The sequence below is a fragment of the Saccopteryx bilineata genome, chromosome 3 (genome assembly GCF_036850765.1).
Source record: "Saccopteryx bilineata isolate mSacBil1 chromosome 3, mSacBil1_pri_phased_curated, whole genome shotgun sequence".
Lineage (NCBI taxonomy): Eukaryota > Metazoa > Chordata > Mammalia > Chiroptera > Emballonuridae > Saccopteryx > Saccopteryx bilineata.
Genome location: NC_089492.1, coordinates 147,228,313 through 147,246,431, shown reverse-complemented (window position 1 = coordinate 147,246,431; position 18,119 = coordinate 147,228,313). Strand labels below are relative to the sequence as shown.

The 18,119-nt window shown below is 44.8% G+C and overlaps 1 protein-coding gene across 2 annotated transcripts in view; it reads right to left on the bottom strand.

Moving 5' to 3' along the window:
• The window catches only part of TMEM87B (transmembrane protein 87B), a 64,173-nt gene that overhangs the window by 23,368 nt on the left and 22,686 nt on the right, over positions 1 to 18,119 (bottom strand). The window contains exons 6-11 of one of the 2 annotated variants that reach the window (XM_066267670.1): positions 16,352 to 16,442; positions 12,957 to 13,018; positions 12,210 to 12,393; positions 9,965 to 10,064; positions 5,010 to 5,103; positions 2,489 to 2,559 (exon numbers count right to left, since the gene is read on the bottom strand). In XM_066267670.1, the coding sequence (XP_066123767.1) occupies positions 2,489 to 2,559; positions 5,010 to 5,103; positions 9,965 to 10,064; positions 12,210 to 12,393; positions 12,957 to 13,018; positions 16,352 to 16,442 (602 nt within the window). The remainder of the gene's footprint in view (positions 1 to 2,488; positions 2,560 to 5,009; positions 5,104 to 9,964; positions 10,065 to 12,209; positions 12,394 to 12,956; positions 13,019 to 16,351; positions 16,443 to 18,119) is intronic. The other variant, XM_066267671.1, reaches the window with a different exon arrangement.

Here is an 18,119-nt window from a genome sequence, read left to right as displayed (position 1 = left end):
CCTGCCTCTCCCTGTGCCAGGTGTGCACACACTCTCCGCCTCTCTCCTAGGGCTGGACAGCAATCTCTGCAGTGATGCACCTGCCGGAACAGGACCCGCAGCCCTCAGCTGGAACACAGTGCACATGCAGAACTGAGGAACATACTTCACTTTCTTAACAGCCAATTATGTTCAAGTGTATTTTAATGCAGAAAATATCAAAGTTACTAGATAAGCTGCTTATGCCACACTCTGAAAAGATCAGATTTATTTGACTATAATTGTATTCAATAAGCTTGGATTCTAAGTAGCTCTGGACAGATGTATAAAATGATTTTCAATCTAGTTCAGTCAGAAACAACTCGGTCAGAATCAAGTTATTATTTCTTAACTGGACACCGCTTAGACACTAGGGAATCCACGAATATAATTTGAAAGGTTTTTAAATGCCCCACTGTAGGCAAACACCAGTGTGGGTGGGGAGCACATCTATGATTGGTGCAGAGACGCTCTAGGTTTCATTACATTTCAAAGGCATCTCTGACCCCAGTACCAAGCAAGGTTGAGGACCACCGCGTTAAGAGAATAAGGATAATAAATTTAAAGGTTTTGTTTTATTTTAACTTGGAAGCAAACTTAGAATTCACAAAGGGAATGTAAAGAATACATAGACCTGGTTTAGAGAAAAACTACTCGCAAGTGACTCAGAAAAGCTAGTGCCACATTTGCTAGTGCAGCTGCTTCCTTGTGGAAAAGGGATACAGGCAGACCTCTAACCCTTCCCCTGAGAGACAAAGATGAAAAAATGAAAGAAATACAAGGAAAAAGAATGAACATTTAATGTTAAAAGCTAAAATATAAGTATCAAAGACAATGGAAACAAAAATACTTGGTAAAAATAAAACGTACCTATAGGAAAGAGTTTCAGAGAAAACACAAATGTAGAAGAAAGAGATGAAAATACTGCTCTGGGATCTGCAGAACCCTGCCTTCTGTTCTGACTAGGCTACAGTTTCTTTAGAATGCCTCCCGTTTCTGTGAATGTATGTGAGGCTCTACCAGGCAGAAAAACACATTGGGGAGCCCCAGACTCAAATGAGACCTCTACTGGTGAGGGGTCCTCAAGGATCAACCCACACCGCCTGAAAACTTCTGCTGTACTATGACTTCGGCCCCCACCTTCTCCGACCTGCTCTTCTCCTGTCTCACGGCAACCTCTACAACGACAGAAGCTGGTGTGCCTTGAGAACTCCTCTCTGTGGGGCAGTGGCCACTGCTGACCATGCCTCCTTACCAAAGCTGTCCCCGTCTCCACTCCGTGACAATTCCTGCTTCTCTACCTCCCTTCACCCTGGTGCTCTTTCCTCGCATGACCTGCCTACCAGGCCATCCTGGCTCCTCTCCTCTCACTGGTCTACGTGTTCTCCTGTGTCTCTTTCACAGCGGTCACCCCCTCCTGCATAAAGGTGATCTCCAACCTGCACTACCAGTTCTGACTCCTCTTGCAAACTCAGGCTGGGATCTAGGACTCTCTTCCTCATACTAATACCCTGGTATCTCAACCTCATTCATTATGGTCCCTTCTCCAAGGTCACCTCCTTGAGAATAGTAACACTGACTCCAGACATCCAAATAAAACCTGTAGGATTTCTCTGGATCCTTCTCCCCTTCTTCTGCCACCATTTCTAACAAGTCTATCACATGGAGTTTTTTCTTCACTTCCGGTACCCTATTTCTAACCCTCACCACCTCTTCCTTGGACCATTGCAAATGACTTCACACTAGACTTCCTATCTCTAGTCTCTCCTTTTCCAGGTTACCTTTCTATGTCATCCTTGAGTTCTTTCTAACATAAATTTCATTATTTTCACCTGTGCATCTTCAATCCCCTCTACTTTCTACCAGAAGGAATTCCAGACACTTGAGCACATCATTCTGTCCTTCTCTCTGGCCCCACCTTCCATGACTCTCCCACATGTGTTCCACAACAGGTAGCCACTTTGGGACATTCTCCACTGTCCCTGTATTTCATGCTTCCAACTATTATGTGTTCCCCTCAATTCCTCCCAGAATTCTGTTCTCTTCCTTCTAACCCCTATTTTGCTTCCAGTCTCAATTTCAATGTCACCATCTCTATGAAGTCTTTCCTGATTTCACGTTGGAATCACTTTTCTCTTTCCTCTGTTAGCATACCACCTCTCTACAATGGCAGTGACTGTCACTATACTCCTAGCTCTGTGTCTGTCTCCTCTAATGCAGACAATACCTTTTCTCCCTTGATTCCTCAGTACAGGGCACACAGCAAGTACTTATGTTTGCTGAACTAAATAGCAAATAAAAAAGACGTTCTTTGATTGGGGAGTTGTTACTTTTTTACCTTCACCTAAATTTCTACACTGAGGTAACAATAATACAAAACTATATTTCTTTATATTATTATTACAAATTAAAAGTAATATGATTTTAATGCTATAATAAACTATTTCAGAAGGCCACAATAAAGGATATGAACCATACAAAAATGGAGTCGATAACTGCTAAAATAATTTCACCAAAAACAACAGCTAAATGGCTAGAACCCTGAAAGATAAAAATGGGAAAAACCCTGAAAGTACAAGTTTCATTATGTTACAGGAATTATCTGATAAAGAACAACAATTCAGCTCACAACATCACTTGACAAAGGCCACATAAAAGATTTTTACTTCCTAATAACTGTCTTTAAGCACATGGAAATGATCTATTTTGTCAACAACTTGTTTGAGAACAAGGTCAAACTGAACTATGGAATGGCAAGTAACAAGCACCATGTTCCCGGCCCCACCAGGGCAACTGAGTTAGCTTCCCCTCTGCACTCCAAACCTAGAGTCACAGCCACTAGTGAAATGGTCCCTCCTTTCCCCAATGCATGCAAAGGACATGGGAAAAGTAAATAAGGAAAAGGGAAGTAGTGGAAGGGAAAAACAAACTGTAGATTAGCCAGTTACTCTAATCAAGAGCTGACAGAGAAGTATATGTAAAACACATATCTACAATACTGACTATGTAAAATTTTAAGGAAATATAATGTATATACTATACCTATATGTGAAATATTTATCTTTTCTGGGGGGTTTTCTATAGAGATTTGTCTCCTGTGAGTGATACATAAATGCAGATATCTTCATTATTTTATAAAGGTAAATATAAATACCCTTTCAAGAGTCAAAGTTGAAAACAGCAGGTGTACCTAACACAGAATGCAGATGTATCAAGATAACAGGAAGAAGAATGAGGCTTTTTTTTTTTGACAGACAGAGAGTCAGAGAGAGGAACAGATAGGGACAGACAGACAGGAAGGGAGAGAGATGAGAGGCATCAATTCTTTGTTGCAGCTCCTTAGTCATTCATTGATTGCTTTGTCATATGTGCCTTGACCGAGGAAGGGGGCGCTACAGCAGAGCGAGTGACCCCTTGCTCAAGCCAGCAACCTTGGGGCTCAAGCCAGTGACCATGAGGTCAGGTCTATGATCCCCCGCTCAAGCCAGCGACTCCTCATGAAGAATGAGGCTTCTTAACATTAGGGGACGAGTGTCCTGCTTTAAGGGTCTGACCATGTAACATGAACTCACAGCCAACATACAAATGAACCACTCTGTGCAGTAACCTGATTCACACATTAAGCCAACATACTGTAGGCAAAAATTATAAGGTTCTTTAAATCCAGTTGAAAATAGTTTCTTCATCACTCAGTCGTCAATCATACAACAATGGTACCTTGACACATGAGTTTAATTTGTTTCATGGCCGAGCTCGTGACTCAGTTTGCTTCTGTGTCAAATTGAATTTCTCTATTTAAATTAATGGGAATGCAATTAATCTGTTCTGGCCCCCAAAACCACACAAACCTTTTGTTTTATATGCTTTTAAATAAGAAAATGTACTTTACTTATTGCACACATAATAAGAGAGAATGTAAAGAAATAAACTGGTTTATGAAGTGTATATACCTTCAAGGTCAGGTAAAGATGCTGGTGGAGGGGAAGGAGGCTAGTGGAGGTTTTCATTTGGTGCACCATTGCTTAACATAACTTACTCTCTACACACTTAACACTACATTTAATTGCAAAATTTAACTTACACACTACTATGATATGTAACTTTATTGCTAAACTTAATTGCTATTTTTTTACTTTGCTTAATCATCATTTTCTTCACTGACTTTTGGCTTTTTCACCACACTTTCCTCACTTTCACTTAGAGGCCATTTCAACAAAAACCTTTTCATGAAAGCTTGTTTCTTCCTCCCTTTCAGAACGTTCGACAGGCCACCTAGTGGAGGGTGGCGGAAGCTCGTGATTCAAATATCTGCTCGTGACTTAAAGCAGAAAACCCTGAGAGACTGCTCGTATCTCAAATTGCTTGTGATTTTAAAATGCTTGTGTGTCAAGACACCACTGTATTAAGAAAAACTGAGTGAAACTCAGGTTCCTCAGACATAAATATCTTGACTTCTCTAGAAGAAGCAGTGCCGCCACACCACCAGTTTATTAGTGAGCACTACCCGCTCCTGTTTCTTCAAACAGTGGGCTCTACTGAATCCCCAAAATACTGCAAATACAGAGTCAGAGAAAACTCGTAACAAATGAGACTTCAGAGTGAGATATAATGTCTCCATGTGTACAGGGTACATCTGACTTTCCGCTAACCTGATCCATGTTTACATCCAGGCGTAAGGAAGAGCTGAATGTGTACAGACTGGATGAGGACAGAGATGAGCGTCTTTCCTGAGGAATAACTACGAACATCTCTGATGCTGTGTGACTTGGCTGACATCAGTGCTGCCTTCAGTCAATCACATCAGTTTAGGACGTGCTCTGTCTTGCCTTTTACTTTCAGGAAGTATTAAAAAGGAAAATATTCCATAGGAAACAAAGCTCAAATGTGGCCTTTTTCATAAGTTTCCTATCTTTAAAAGTTCACCTCAGGAGATATAAAGTCATATTTCATAGCAACAACAAAAAAGGGTTGTGGAATTATGTAGCTTTTACCCCAATGACTCTCATCACGCCTTCAACTGCTGCAAAGATAAAGTAGAGAAGCCCAAGTCCGATCACCCGGTGCATGACTGTCCCCAAGCGAGGCCTGGAACAGGGAAGAGAAAATGAGGGGGGAGAAAAAACAGCACAGGTAAGTCAGATGCATCTGACTATAGTCACTGTCCCCATTTCCAATACAGAGAAGTTACCGCCTAATCAAATCAGTCTGCTCCCACCCAGAGGTGCCTTGATTTAGGACAGCCCATTTCCTGGGAACAAGGCAGCAGGCTCAGAAAACAGGCCTCCTTTTCTTGCACTGGAAGCAACAGAGGGTTTTGCTGCTGACATGTCAGTATATGACTCACTATCACATAGCCAGGTATGGTTTCAGAGAATGCAAGAGCAGACCAAAGAAACCTGGGAAGCTAAGGGCCAACTCTTGAGTGTCATTGACAGAAACACTAATTTAATTCTTTTACTAACATTAATTAAAAACAGTTCTGCAACAGTTTTGTTAGAGATAATCTGCTAATTTGACTTAGAGCAGGGGTAGTCAACCTTTTTATACCTACCGCCCACTTTTGTATCTCTGTTAGTAGTAAAACTTTCTAACCGCCCACCAGTTTCACAGTAATGGTGATTTATAAAGTAGGGAAGTAACTTTACTTTATAAAATTTATAAAGCAGAGTTACAGCAAGTTAAAGCATATAACAATAATTACTTACCAAGTACTTTATGTCGAATTTTTGCTAAGTTTGGCAGAATAAATCTTTATGAAACAACTTACTATTGTTAAATCTCTCTTTTTATTTATACTTTGGTTGCTCCGCTACCACCCACCATGAAAACTGTAATGCCGACTAATGTGCGGTAGGGACCAGGTTGACCACCACTGACTTAGACTTAGGAAGAGAAAGAATTAAAATAGCAGTTTGAATCTTTCAAACTATAAGTGAGTTTGGAAAATATAAAGGTGGTGATTTTTGCAATGAGTAATATGAAAATACAATTAAATTTCAATTATCTATGTTGGGCAAATTAGTTTATAAAATTTGTTATTTGATTTTGCTCATTTTTATTGTTAAAAATGGCTGCTGCCCATGTGAAATGGCTAATTACCTTCTTGCTTGGGAAGGGGCTTTGTTATGCTAATGTGCACTGGAGGAGGAGTTTTCGTGCTAAAAAGTTTTAAGAGAAGGAGGAGAAAGGAGGAGGAAGGAGACCATGTGTTTTGAGGAGAAGGCAGCCAAGATGGCTGGGTGCTGAAGGAGAAGCCAGTTTGTGCAGAGAGAAGGAGATGGGAACTAGAGGGGACTGAGCTAGTGGAGGCCTTTGATTCTAGGAAAACCTAGATGTGTCAGTAGCTTCGTGAGCGCTCAATGAGTGGGTTTTGGAGCCCTCTGTGTGTGTGTGTTTACTCACTGGCTGGGTGTGAGGCTAGAATAAAAAGTATGGCCCACCACTATTCAGCTCTGCAGTTTCATTACCGTCGGTCTGAATCTAATGGGAACCTGAACCTGCCTGGCAGCTGTGATGGCCGTGACTACTGGCCATAAAATCTGCAAGTCAGAATTTATTGCATATACTTTAGCTCAAACACCCTCTCCTCATAGTTAATGAGAAGAAAAAAATGGTTTAAAAAAATACTTAAGACTGTCAACTTAAAACAAAAATCTAAGTAAAAAAACTACTATCCATAGCTCATATAAAATATATATTATATATATGGGCGTCCTCGGGTTATGAGTTTCAACATACAACGTTTTGAGTTTACAATGCTCACTGCCATAAAACCTTTAAAAAAAATTGAGACCTGAGTGTTTTGGCTTACGCCATCAGTGTCATACTCACAGACAATGTGGGCAAACTAGTTTGGGAGAAGAATATGCAGGACAGTATACAGTACAGTATATTTATGTCCTTTTCCTTTTTCTGGCTTAGTTGTGTTATGTTCTAGATTATGATTTTACAACTGTGTTAGGATAGGCTAGGTTGTGTTTTGACTTACAGCAAAATTTGTGTTACATCACTGTCATAGGTTCGGAACTGTGTAGTAACCCGTGGACCCCCTGTACATAAAAATAATATCGTTTGAGAGATAGGGATAAAAAGAGACAAGAACATCGAGCGGCTCCTGTGTGTGCCCTGACCAAGGAATCAAACTCAGTAACCTCTGTGCTCTGAGATAACACATAACTCATATTTGAGACTAGTTATCTAATTTAATCTAAATTCTCTCTCTCTCTCTCTCTCTCTCTTTTTTTTTTTTGTGAGAGACAGAGATAGAGTGAGGAGACAGATAGACAGGAAGGGAGAGAGATGAGAAGCATCAATGGGTAGTTGTGGCACTTAAGCTGTTCATTGCTTTCTCATATGTGCCTTGACTGGGGACTCCAGCTGGGCCAGCAACCCCTAGTTTAAACCAGCAACCTTGGGCTCAAGCCAGAAACCTCTGGGCTTAAGCCAGCAACCTCTGGGCTCAAGCCAGCGACCATGGGGTCATGTCTATGATCCCACACTCAAGCCAGCGACTCCACACTCAAGCTAGTAAGCCCATGCTCAAGCTGGATGAGCCCAAGCTCAAACCAGTGACCTCTGGGTTTTCGAACCTGGGTCCTCAGTATCCCAGGTCAACCCTTTATCCACTGCACCACTGCCTGGTCAGGCTAGTTAATCTGAATTCTGACTCATTACAGCCAGCTAACTGGAACCGTCCAACAGCCAGAAGTGTTACTGCCTGCATTCTATGAGAGCTGACATGATAGCTGACAGTGAAGGATGCACTCACAAAGTGCAGTGCCGTGCACACCAGCTCACTCTTTTGTTCCTTCATAGCAACACACCCCGCACCGAGCACCTGGCACTCATAACTAGAATTAGGAGGTACCCACGGTGCCTCGGGGAGAGGGGGATATGTTCTGTATGCTGTATCAAGACTCCAACTCCAAAGCAAAGCAGTTGAGAAGGACTCTCAGTAGGAGTCCAATGAAAAGGTCTCCTGGCTAAAATCTTGCTAAGTATACCAACCCTGAGCTCACACGCACACATGTGCACATTCAGGGCTATGTATTGAAAGCCTGGTCTGTGCCCAGGACAGCTCTGACACAAAACAGGTAGAATTCCTACTCCACTCACATGGGGAGACAATACTAATGCATGCAGCAAAGGTTCTGTGACAGAAGATGTGTGCTGTGCACGTCAGGAATCCTGGCAGGGCTAATTTGCTGCAGAGATGACAGAGGAAAAGAGGCTGGGAGAAAAGAAGGACAAACCATGTCGGGTGTTGGGAAGGAGCCTCCTGTGAGGATGTGTCTGTGTTTAAGTAACAGCAACAGCAAGACAGCCAGAGGATGGAGCAGTGTTCAAAGGGGAGGCAGGACAGCAGGTCAGCCATTAGAAATGCCACAGAAGGAATTTGGGTTTTACTGAGTAAAATGAGCAGAAAAGTTATAACATCTGAGTTATATTTTAAAAAGGTCACCTTAGGCCAGGGGTCTCAAACTCGCGGCCCGTGGGCCACATGCGGCCTGCCGAACAATTTTGTGCGGCCCGCAGACTAATCTACGAAGTTCAAAATATTTTGGATAAAATTAAGTAAGCCTAGGGGCCTACTTGTATTTTTCATTTCTCTAGCATCCTAGCTAGATATTAGCCTAGTTAACAGCAGTTGTGATGCGAACTACAGTTTCTGGTCGTTTTGTGACACTGAGTAAACTGCATGTACGATTGTGCTTGTTGTACTGATTTTTTTTTGTTTTCAACTGCAGTGAGAAAAGTGTTGCATAACAGTTGCCTTTTGTAGACCTAGTGCGGCCCGCCGAAGGGCTGTGATCTTGCTCTGCGGCCCACATGCTGAGTTGAGTTTGAGACCCCTGCCTTAGGCACTGCTGTCTGAACAGACTGACAGGCGAGCATGGCAGAGGCAGGGAGACTGCCCCAGGTGTCTGCAAATATGTCAGTGCCCAGCTGGCTCAGGAACATACACTGCAGGAGGAGGTGAGCATCTGAGAGGGAGACCCAGCGCAAGGTGAGGATCAAAAGGCCAGAGGCCACACCAGGGTCAAAGGGTAGCTGGAGTTGACATAGCAGAGAAAGTGACGAGGAAAGAGGCAGTGACAGCAGGAAAGTGGGTAGCTTAACACTGTGGTAACAAAGAGGGTGCAGTTGTACAGTGTAATAAAGTCTAGAATATGGCTTTCACTCTCAGCTGAGGTGAGGTGAAGGGCAAGACAGCTGAGGTGATGAGGTGAGATCGGGTGCTTAAAGGATCAGCCACAAGGACCCTGAATGCACAGGGAATTCTGAGGGCTGCCATTCTGAGGGCACAGGGGAGCAAGTGCTCAGGGAGCTGAGCTGAGGGAGGAGGGGAGAAACCTGGACTCGGACGGGGCCACAGTGAGAGAATGGAGCAGGTGGTCCAGCCTGAAAGCCTGAGCTCTGGGTGTCGGAGGGTTTTAGAGAAGAAGGAAGAATGATTTGAAGAGGATCAAGAGGGGAAATTTCTTCATATTCAGGTCCCATGACTCACAGGGATGACAGGAAAGACTTGCCTGAGAGGCCTGGGGAGAAGTGGAGCTAAGGGGACAGGATTTCAGTCAGAACTCTTGCTGACGGGGTGGTGATCGTCCTTCTCTTATGATGACCAAATACAGTCATAAAAGCGTAACTACGCTGTTTAGGAAATATAAAATGGTTTGAACTTCAAGGATCATTTAAAATTTTCCATGTCCTTGAAGTTAACTATTCATCAAACTATAAAAAGTTACTGGAGTTTCAATTCACGGCCCTGATTTCAGGATTATCTCAAATAGTGCACAGACATCTATCAGGGACACGTTCTCGCAGCTACTTTCCTGTGGGGTTTGTACACCAGTCCCGAGAAGCGTCCAGCCTTACAGAAATCACAGTGCAGATGGCAGGTGACAGGACTAGAGACAACACATCCTTCCAGCACAGCAGAACTTACTTCACAATGCCATATCCCAGGCTCATGATGATCACCAGGAGGCGAGCCAGTGTCCTCTTAACCGCAGATATCAACTCCGCAAATATCAACAGACCTTGGGCTGAGAAGAAAGAAATCAGCTCACTGTGTTACATCTGGAGGCCCGCCACCAATTCTCAACATGCATATCTGACCTTAGGCAGATTACCCATATTTGATTTCAAAGGTACCTAATCCAACTGATGCTGGAAATCTCAGTGCAGGGGATTCATGACCTGCTAAAGAATTCACTCCAAATTTCATCAGCTCTGATGAGCACAGCTTCCTTGTATCATCATGACTCTGTCTACCTGAATGTCCCTCCATGTTCACTCTTTCTCCTGGAGAGTCTCCTGGACAACATCCCTCTTCTTGTTCCATAAATATCTAAAACATACAATGCCCCCTCGTCTTTTCTCATGATGTCTTCATCATTTATTCATTTTGTTTCCACTGTGTGGCTATAATTGTAATAGAAACACCGTGGTTCCTGCATCATGGAGCTTATACTCTGGTTAGGACAAGTCAACAGATGCAACGAGGTGATACAGTCTCTCCCGGACTGTGAAGAAAGCCAACCTAGTCCACACATGGGGAGGTGCACACGGGTCCAGATAGGTCTCTCAGAGGAAGTGACATCTAAATTAGGATCTGAAGATGAAACAGGAGTGAACTCTCTCATGGAGAGACAGGGAAAAGCAAAAGGACTGTCACAGGTGAAGGCACAGAGGAGATAAGAGAAAAAGCGAACTGTGTTCCAAGAAGGAGATTCAGCATGTGTGCAGTGGAGTGCAGGAGGGAGCCGAGAACTGAGGCTGGGACAGAAGAAGCCATCACACAGGCATGGAGGCCATGTTCTGAGTCTGGACTTGAAGCTAAGCACAGTACGTAGACAGAGTCAGTAAACAAGGGAGTAAAAAGGGAGCCTTAAACTACAGTCCATGGGCCAAATTGGGCCTGTTTTTTATAAATACTTAAGTTTTATGGGAACACAGGCACGCCCACTTATTTGTGGCTGCTTTCTTGTTACAAGGACAGAGTTGGGCAGTTGCAACAGAGAACATATGGCCTGCAAAGCCTAAAATATTTACTATATGGCAGAAACAGTTTGCTGACCTTTGGAATATAATGGACAGCTTTATTTTACTTTGTAAGTACAGGACTGCTGTACTTCATGGCTTAGACAGGAACTGGACTTCAGGTGAGGAAATTCTCAGGAGTTACTCCAGAAACCCAGGAGAGCGACGGGAGTGCTGGCAGTGAAGATGGAGGGAATTAGATAGTATTCGGGAACGGGGTGTGGATCCACCTCATCAATCTGGTTTCAGCTCATTTTTTCCACCTTATCTACAAGAAATTACGAGAGACCTGCCAAGTACCCTGAAGAGGTACAGAGACGCAAGTTTACTATACCTTCCCATGACCTATCTAGAAGCACAACAGAAGGAAGTCAACCTGATGACCTACTCTTTTTTTTTTGTAAGTGAGAGGAGGGGAGATAGAGACAGATTCCCGCATGTGCCCTGACTGGGATCCACGCCACAACCCCCTTCCAGGGCTGATGCTCTCGATTTAACTGAGCTACCCTCACCGCCTGGGCCAATGCTCAAACTAATCGAGCCACTGGCTGCGAGAGAGGAAGAGAGAAAGAAGAGGGATAGGGAGGGGGAGAGAAGCAGATGGTCACTTTCCTGTGTGTTCTGACTGGGAATCAAAATCAGGACATCCATATGCTGGGCCGACACTCCATCCACTGGGCCACTGGCCAGGGTGGTCCCTGGCTTCTTGCCATCTACCTGCTAGCAGTCTAGGCACACACTGTGGGTGTCCAACCACCACCCTCCCTGCCTGGCACATAAATTCCACATGAAGGTCTTTGCACAAGAGGAGGTTTTATGCCCCATGAGAATTTTTTTTCTATTTTTGGAGAAAGGGGTGGGGGTAAAACAGAGAAATATGTTACAAAACTGGCATAACCTAAAGCTCCCCATCCAGATGCTGTGTTGTTCTAATCCAGTCATGTAGCTGAACTCCAGGGAATGGGGTTTTCTTCTCCCCGGAGGAGAGTGAGGGCAGGTCAGAAGAACAATGAAGACAACACACGTGTTGGCCCACATCAGAGTCCCACTCTGACAGTGTCTTCACAACCACCCTCCATCCACCTGCAATGTGGCTGTGCCCAGAGCTCTGCTCAGACCAGGTGTTTATGGGGACGGTCACAACTTACTTGACAACCCAGTGCTGTTGATGTGTTGGTATTCAGCGTAAAAAACTGCCTTTTCAAGCATTCCCAGGAAAATTACAGCCGCAATCCAGAACTGGATTCTTAATATATCTTTCCAGTAACAGGCAGACCACATCAGCCAGAGCACACCGTATAAAATATAGACAATGCACATCACCATGTAAAACTGTAGGGAGGGAAGCAATTTGAATCAGGTAAGCCTTCCTATCATTTAAAAATTGACATTTCTATATTCAACTATCAATCCTTTATTTTCCAGTCATTCTGGAAATAGAGGGCATGTCAGGGCACTAGCTACTAAGGGATTACCATCACTGAACTCTTAGAATTTTTTTTTTTTTTTTACAGAGACAGAGAGAAAGTCAGAGAGAGGGATAGATAGAGACAGACAGGAACGGAGAGAGATGAGAAGCATCAATCATCAATTTTTCGTTGCGACACCTTAGTTGTTCATTGATTGCTTTCTCATATGTGCCTTGACCGCGGACCTTCAGCAGACCGAGTAACCTCTTGCTCAAGCCAGTGACCTTGAGTCGAAGCTGGTGAGCTTTGCTCACACCAGATAAGCCCGCACTCAAGTTGGCGAACTCGGGGTCTTGAACCTGGGTCCTCCGCATTCCAGTCCAACGCTCTCTCCACTGCGCCACCGCCTGGTAAGGCACTCTGAGAATTTTTTAATTTTCCAATTAGAATACAAAATTCATTTTTTAAAAAATGAAACATACTCACAATCATCAGGGGCCAATCTGATGCAGAGAGATATCCTTTTGGTCCCATCATAGAAAGAGAAACTGGTGAAGGTGCGAATGGAGATAAAGAAAGTAAAGAGTTAAATTAACAATCAGTTTCTCTTAAGTTTTAAACGTAAGCTCATTTCCTAGAGACTCCAAGAATACTAAGCAAGCTAACAAATGCTGAATTTTTACCTAGCACACACACATATTGAATACTTACTAGTTGTTTGATCATGTGACCTTATCATGATACCTACACTTGGTTGTAAGACTGGGCCAAATCTCACCTTGAGGGAGGAAGAACTGGAAGGACTGAGTTAGTTTGAAAAAATAACAAACCCAGCTGTGAAGCCCTTTATCAGCTCCCTGAAATAACTTGCAACACTGGCAAAAAAACAAGATATGTGAACAGTCAAGGACAAACGGTTTGAACCTACCCTCATACCCCCTCCCCTCCCGGACAAAAGTCAGGTAAGTCTACACATAAAGAGGTCAAAGAAATCAGGCACCTGTCACGTGAAAGCTAAAGCTGTAACGTATATAAGACTTAGAAAAGCTAACTTCGGGGAGCTCATGTTTTTGTTGCCTTTTTTGGGTCACGCTGCTCCGCTGGCTAAAATAAACCCCCTTTCCTCCAGCACTGTCTGAGCGTCTTTGTCCTCCTTTGTTTCCTGCAACAACCTCATGCAGACAACAGAGTCGCACTGGCCATGGTCTGATCCCTGCTGAGTCACCAACCTCCTGAGGATTTTGTCTCCCTGCCTGTAACTGGGATAAATGACTGATCTCAAGTATCTAGTCTGGGTTGTCTACTTTTTTGTGTGTGTGTATTTTTTTTTTCTGAATCTGGAAACGGGGAGAGACGGTCAGAAAGACTCCTGCATGCACCCGACCAGGATCCACCCAGCATGCCCACCAGGGGCCACGCTCTGCCCACCAGGGGGCGATGCTCTGCCCCTCCGGGCGTCGCTCTGCTGCAACCAGTGCCACTCTAGCGCCTGGGGCAGAGGCCAAGGAGCCATCCCCAGTGCCCGGGCCATCTTTGCTCCAATGGAGCCTTGGCTGCGGGAGGGGAAGAGAGAGACAGAGAGGAAGGAGGGGGGGGGTGAAGCAAATGGGCGCTTCTCCTATGTGCCCTGGCCGGGAATCGAACCCGGGTCCCCCGCATGCCAGGCCGACGCTCTACCACTGAGCCAACCAGCCAGGGCCTGGGTTGTTTTCTAAGACAGTGATAATAAACAATATCCAGAACAGGGCAGAACTTGCGCTCCAGTTTCTAACTAGCAGGGGTTCAACCCTGCCTACTAGTCTGCTAGTGTCACAGAAATGCATGCTCCTGGAAGGATGGGGGCACCAGTGAGGTAGCAGAACGGCATCAGGTCCCTGTTCCATGTAGCATGGCCATGTAGCACCTCCTGAGGAAGCCCTTCTTCACATTCCTCCAGATCAGCTACCTCTACCAGCTTCCCCCACAGGACACCAGCCACCCCCACAGGACACCAGCTGGCCCCACAGGACACCAGCCACCCCCACAGGACACCAGCTTCCCCCACAGGACACCAGCTTCCCCCCCAGGACACCAGCCAGCCCCAAAGGACACCAGCCACCCCCACAGGACACCAGGTCCCCCCACAGGACACCAGCTGCCCCTACAGGACACCAGCTCCCCCCACAAGACACCAGCTTCCCCCACAGGACACCAGCCAGCCCCACAGGATACCAGCCACCCCCACAGGACACCAGGTCCCCCCACAGGACACCAGCTTCCCCCACAGGACACCAGCTTCCCCCACAGGACACCAGCCGGCCCCACAGGACACCAGATGCCCCCACAGGACACCAGCTGCCCCCATAGGACACCAGCTCCCCCCACAGGACACCAACTCAGTGCCTCTCTACACTGATGCCTCCCTCCTTGCTTCTCAGAGGCAGAGTCTGGCTTCTCCTGTGTCCCCAGGGGATGAACCAGAGAAGAATGCAAATCCTCAGGACCCTCACATGCTTTTGGCTACTGTCAGGCCAACAGACGCCCGCTCTGGAAAATGACAGCCAAGGCAATTCTAGGATATGTGAAGGCATTCATTCCCTTGCAAACTGCTTGTTGCAAGGATGCTCTTGCCTGGGGACCGAGAACTACAGCTTAATGAGTCACAAAGGGGCTACCTAATGGGGGACAGGTGAGCTCACACACCCTAGAAGCCTCAGTTGCCAGACCTGCTACTTCTACTCCTAAGCCATAAACTGATGTTTAAAAATTTTTTTTTCAAAAAACAATTTTCGCCTGACCAGGCGGTGGTGCAGTGGATAGAGCGTTGGACTGGGATGTGAAAGGACCCAGGTTGGAAACCCCGAGGTTGCCAGCTTGAGCGCAGGCTCATCTGGCTTGGGCAAAAGCTCACCAGCTTAGACCCAGGGTCGCTGGCTCCAGCAAGGGGTTACTCAATCTGCTGAAGGCCCACTGTCAAGGCACATATGAGAAAGCAATCAATGAACAACTAAGAAGTCGCAACACGCAACGAAAAGCTAATGATTGATGTTTCTCATCTCTCTGTTCCTGTCTGTCCCTGTCTCTCCCTCTCTCTGACTCTCTCTCTGTCTCTGTAAAAAAAAAAACAAAAAACAAACAAACAAACAAACAAAAAAAAACAATTTTCAAACCCTGATAATAGCCATTTTCATGAAACAGAATATAATCTACTTCAAATACAAATAAGATGTTGCCTGCCCATTTTTTTTTAATCTGGAAGGATGAATAATTTTTTTATCCCACTATGAAGTTTAAAAACTTTTAATTTAACTTAATTTAAAATTTCCTATCTGGCACTGGCCAGTTGGCTCAGTGGTAGAGTGTTGGCCTGGTGTGTGGAAGTCCTGGGTTTGATTCCAGGCCAAGGCACACAGGAGAAGCACCCATCTGCTTCTCTACCCTTCCCTCTCTCCTTCTTCTCTCTCTCCCTTCACCTCCCACAGCCATTGGAGCAAAGTTGGCCTGGGTGCTGAGGATGGCTCCATGGCCTCTGCCTCAGGTGCTATGGCTCCGGTTGCAACAGAGCAATGCCCCAGATGGGCCAAGTATCGCCCCTTGGTGGGCATGCTGGGTGGATCCCTGTCGGTCACATGCAGGAGTCTGTCTCTCTGCCTCCCCGCTTCTCACTTAGGAAAAATACAAAAATACAAAAAAAAAAAAAGAAAAAGAAAAAAGAAATTTCTATCCATTAAGATAAACATAAAATTTTAAGTCTCCCAAATAAACATATTATTCATTTTTTTGTGATTAACAGGAATTCATTTTTGACTGTTGTATTTCAACAAACAATAGATTTGGGTCAATGACAAAAATACAGAATAAAGCAAAAGTATACAATAAACATTCACGCAGTTTAACCGTACCATTCAAATTCCAGTTTGCATCAGTTATTTCTGTTTTAATCCAAACAACAAGGATGTGAAACCCATCTCTCTGTGTTCTTGCAACAACATCCTGAAACAGGAAAAAATACCCTTTGTTATTTTTTAATTGCTATATAAGATAGAGCTAAATAATTGTTTACCACATTTTAAAACAATTTTTGTTTTGTTTTGTTTTGCATTTTTCTGAAGCTGGAAACAGGGAGAGACAGTCAGACAGACTCTCGCATGCGCCCGACCGGGATCCACCCGACACGCCCACCAGGGGGCGACGCTCTGCCCACCAGGGGGCAATGCTCTGCCCATCCTGGGCGTCACCATGTTGCGACCCTCCTGGGTGTCGCCATGTTGCGACCAGAGCCACTCTAGCGCCTGGGGCAGAGGCCACAGAGCCATCCCCAGCGCCCGGGCCATCTTTGCTCCAATGGAGCCTTGGCTGCGGGAGGGGAAGAGAGAGACAGAGAGGAAGGCGCGGCGGAGGGGTGGAGAAGCAAATGGGCGCTTCTCCTATGTGCCCTGGCTGGGAATCGAACCCGGGTCCTCCGCACACTAGGCCGACGCTCTACCGCTGAGCCAACCGGCCAGGGCCTTTAAAACAATTTTTAATAAGTAAATTGGGTTACTTTTATAAAACACAAAAAGATAACAGAGAAAACAAATGGTGGGCAGTAGGAACCCACCCCCCTTTATTTCACCACCATCCTTCCAAACACAAAGGGAAGAGGAGAAAAAAGGAAGCCTTTTCCACCTTTTAATGTTGTCCACTTTTTGTATTTCTATGGGTTTTCCCTTACTGTTACCCTTCTATGTTTTATTTAATACTACCATTCTCCTCCCATATTTTATCCAAATATCATCAAGCATTTGGCTTTTCAATGTGCTTTTTAATTGAACCATGGGAAAAAGAAGTCAGATAACAGTGTCAGAAATGACTCAGATTCCAGATACAGGCTAAATTATTTAAATTCTTCAAGGTACTAAGTTACTTGCAGTCCTACTGCGGACTATACCTGCTGCTGTAATGTCTATGACCCCATTCAATGCCCCATGTAACTGGACCAAACTTCTCACATTCCTCCTTGCTGAATATTTCCTGTCCTTTCCTCTTACTTCCCTCTCCTCCACCTATGACAGCTTGTGCAGAGTCTGTGTCCCCCACCTCCCTACAGAGTGAATGCCTTTCTACTACCAGGCTACTCTTTAAGATAAGATAATAAAATAAAGAATGTGAAGTCACAGTATAAAAGCAAACATTAAGTTCTCTTAAATCTGTTCTCAGTCCCTACATATAACTCCTTCTAACGCTTCTCTTAAATCTGTTCTCAATCCCTACATATAACTCCTTCTAACGCTCTTGGCCTCCCCTCTATGCTACATTTGTGTTTTCTACATATTGTGTGTGTGTGTGTGTGTGTGTGTGTGTGTGTGACAGAGAGACAAAGAGAGTGACAGACTGGGACTAAAAGACAGGAAGGGAGAGAGACGAGAAGCATCAATTCTTTTTTTTTTAATTATTTTTATTTATTTATTCATGTTAGAGAAGAGAGAGAGAGATAGAGAGAGAGAGGGGGGGGGAGGAGCAGGAAGCATCAACTCCCATATGTGCCTTGACCGGGCAAGCCCAGGGTTTTGAACTGGCGACCTCAGTGTTCCAGGTCAACGCTTGATCCACTGCGCCACCACAGGTCAGGCCGAGAAGCATCAATTCTTCGTTGTTCATTGATTGCTTTCTCATATGTGCCTTGACCAG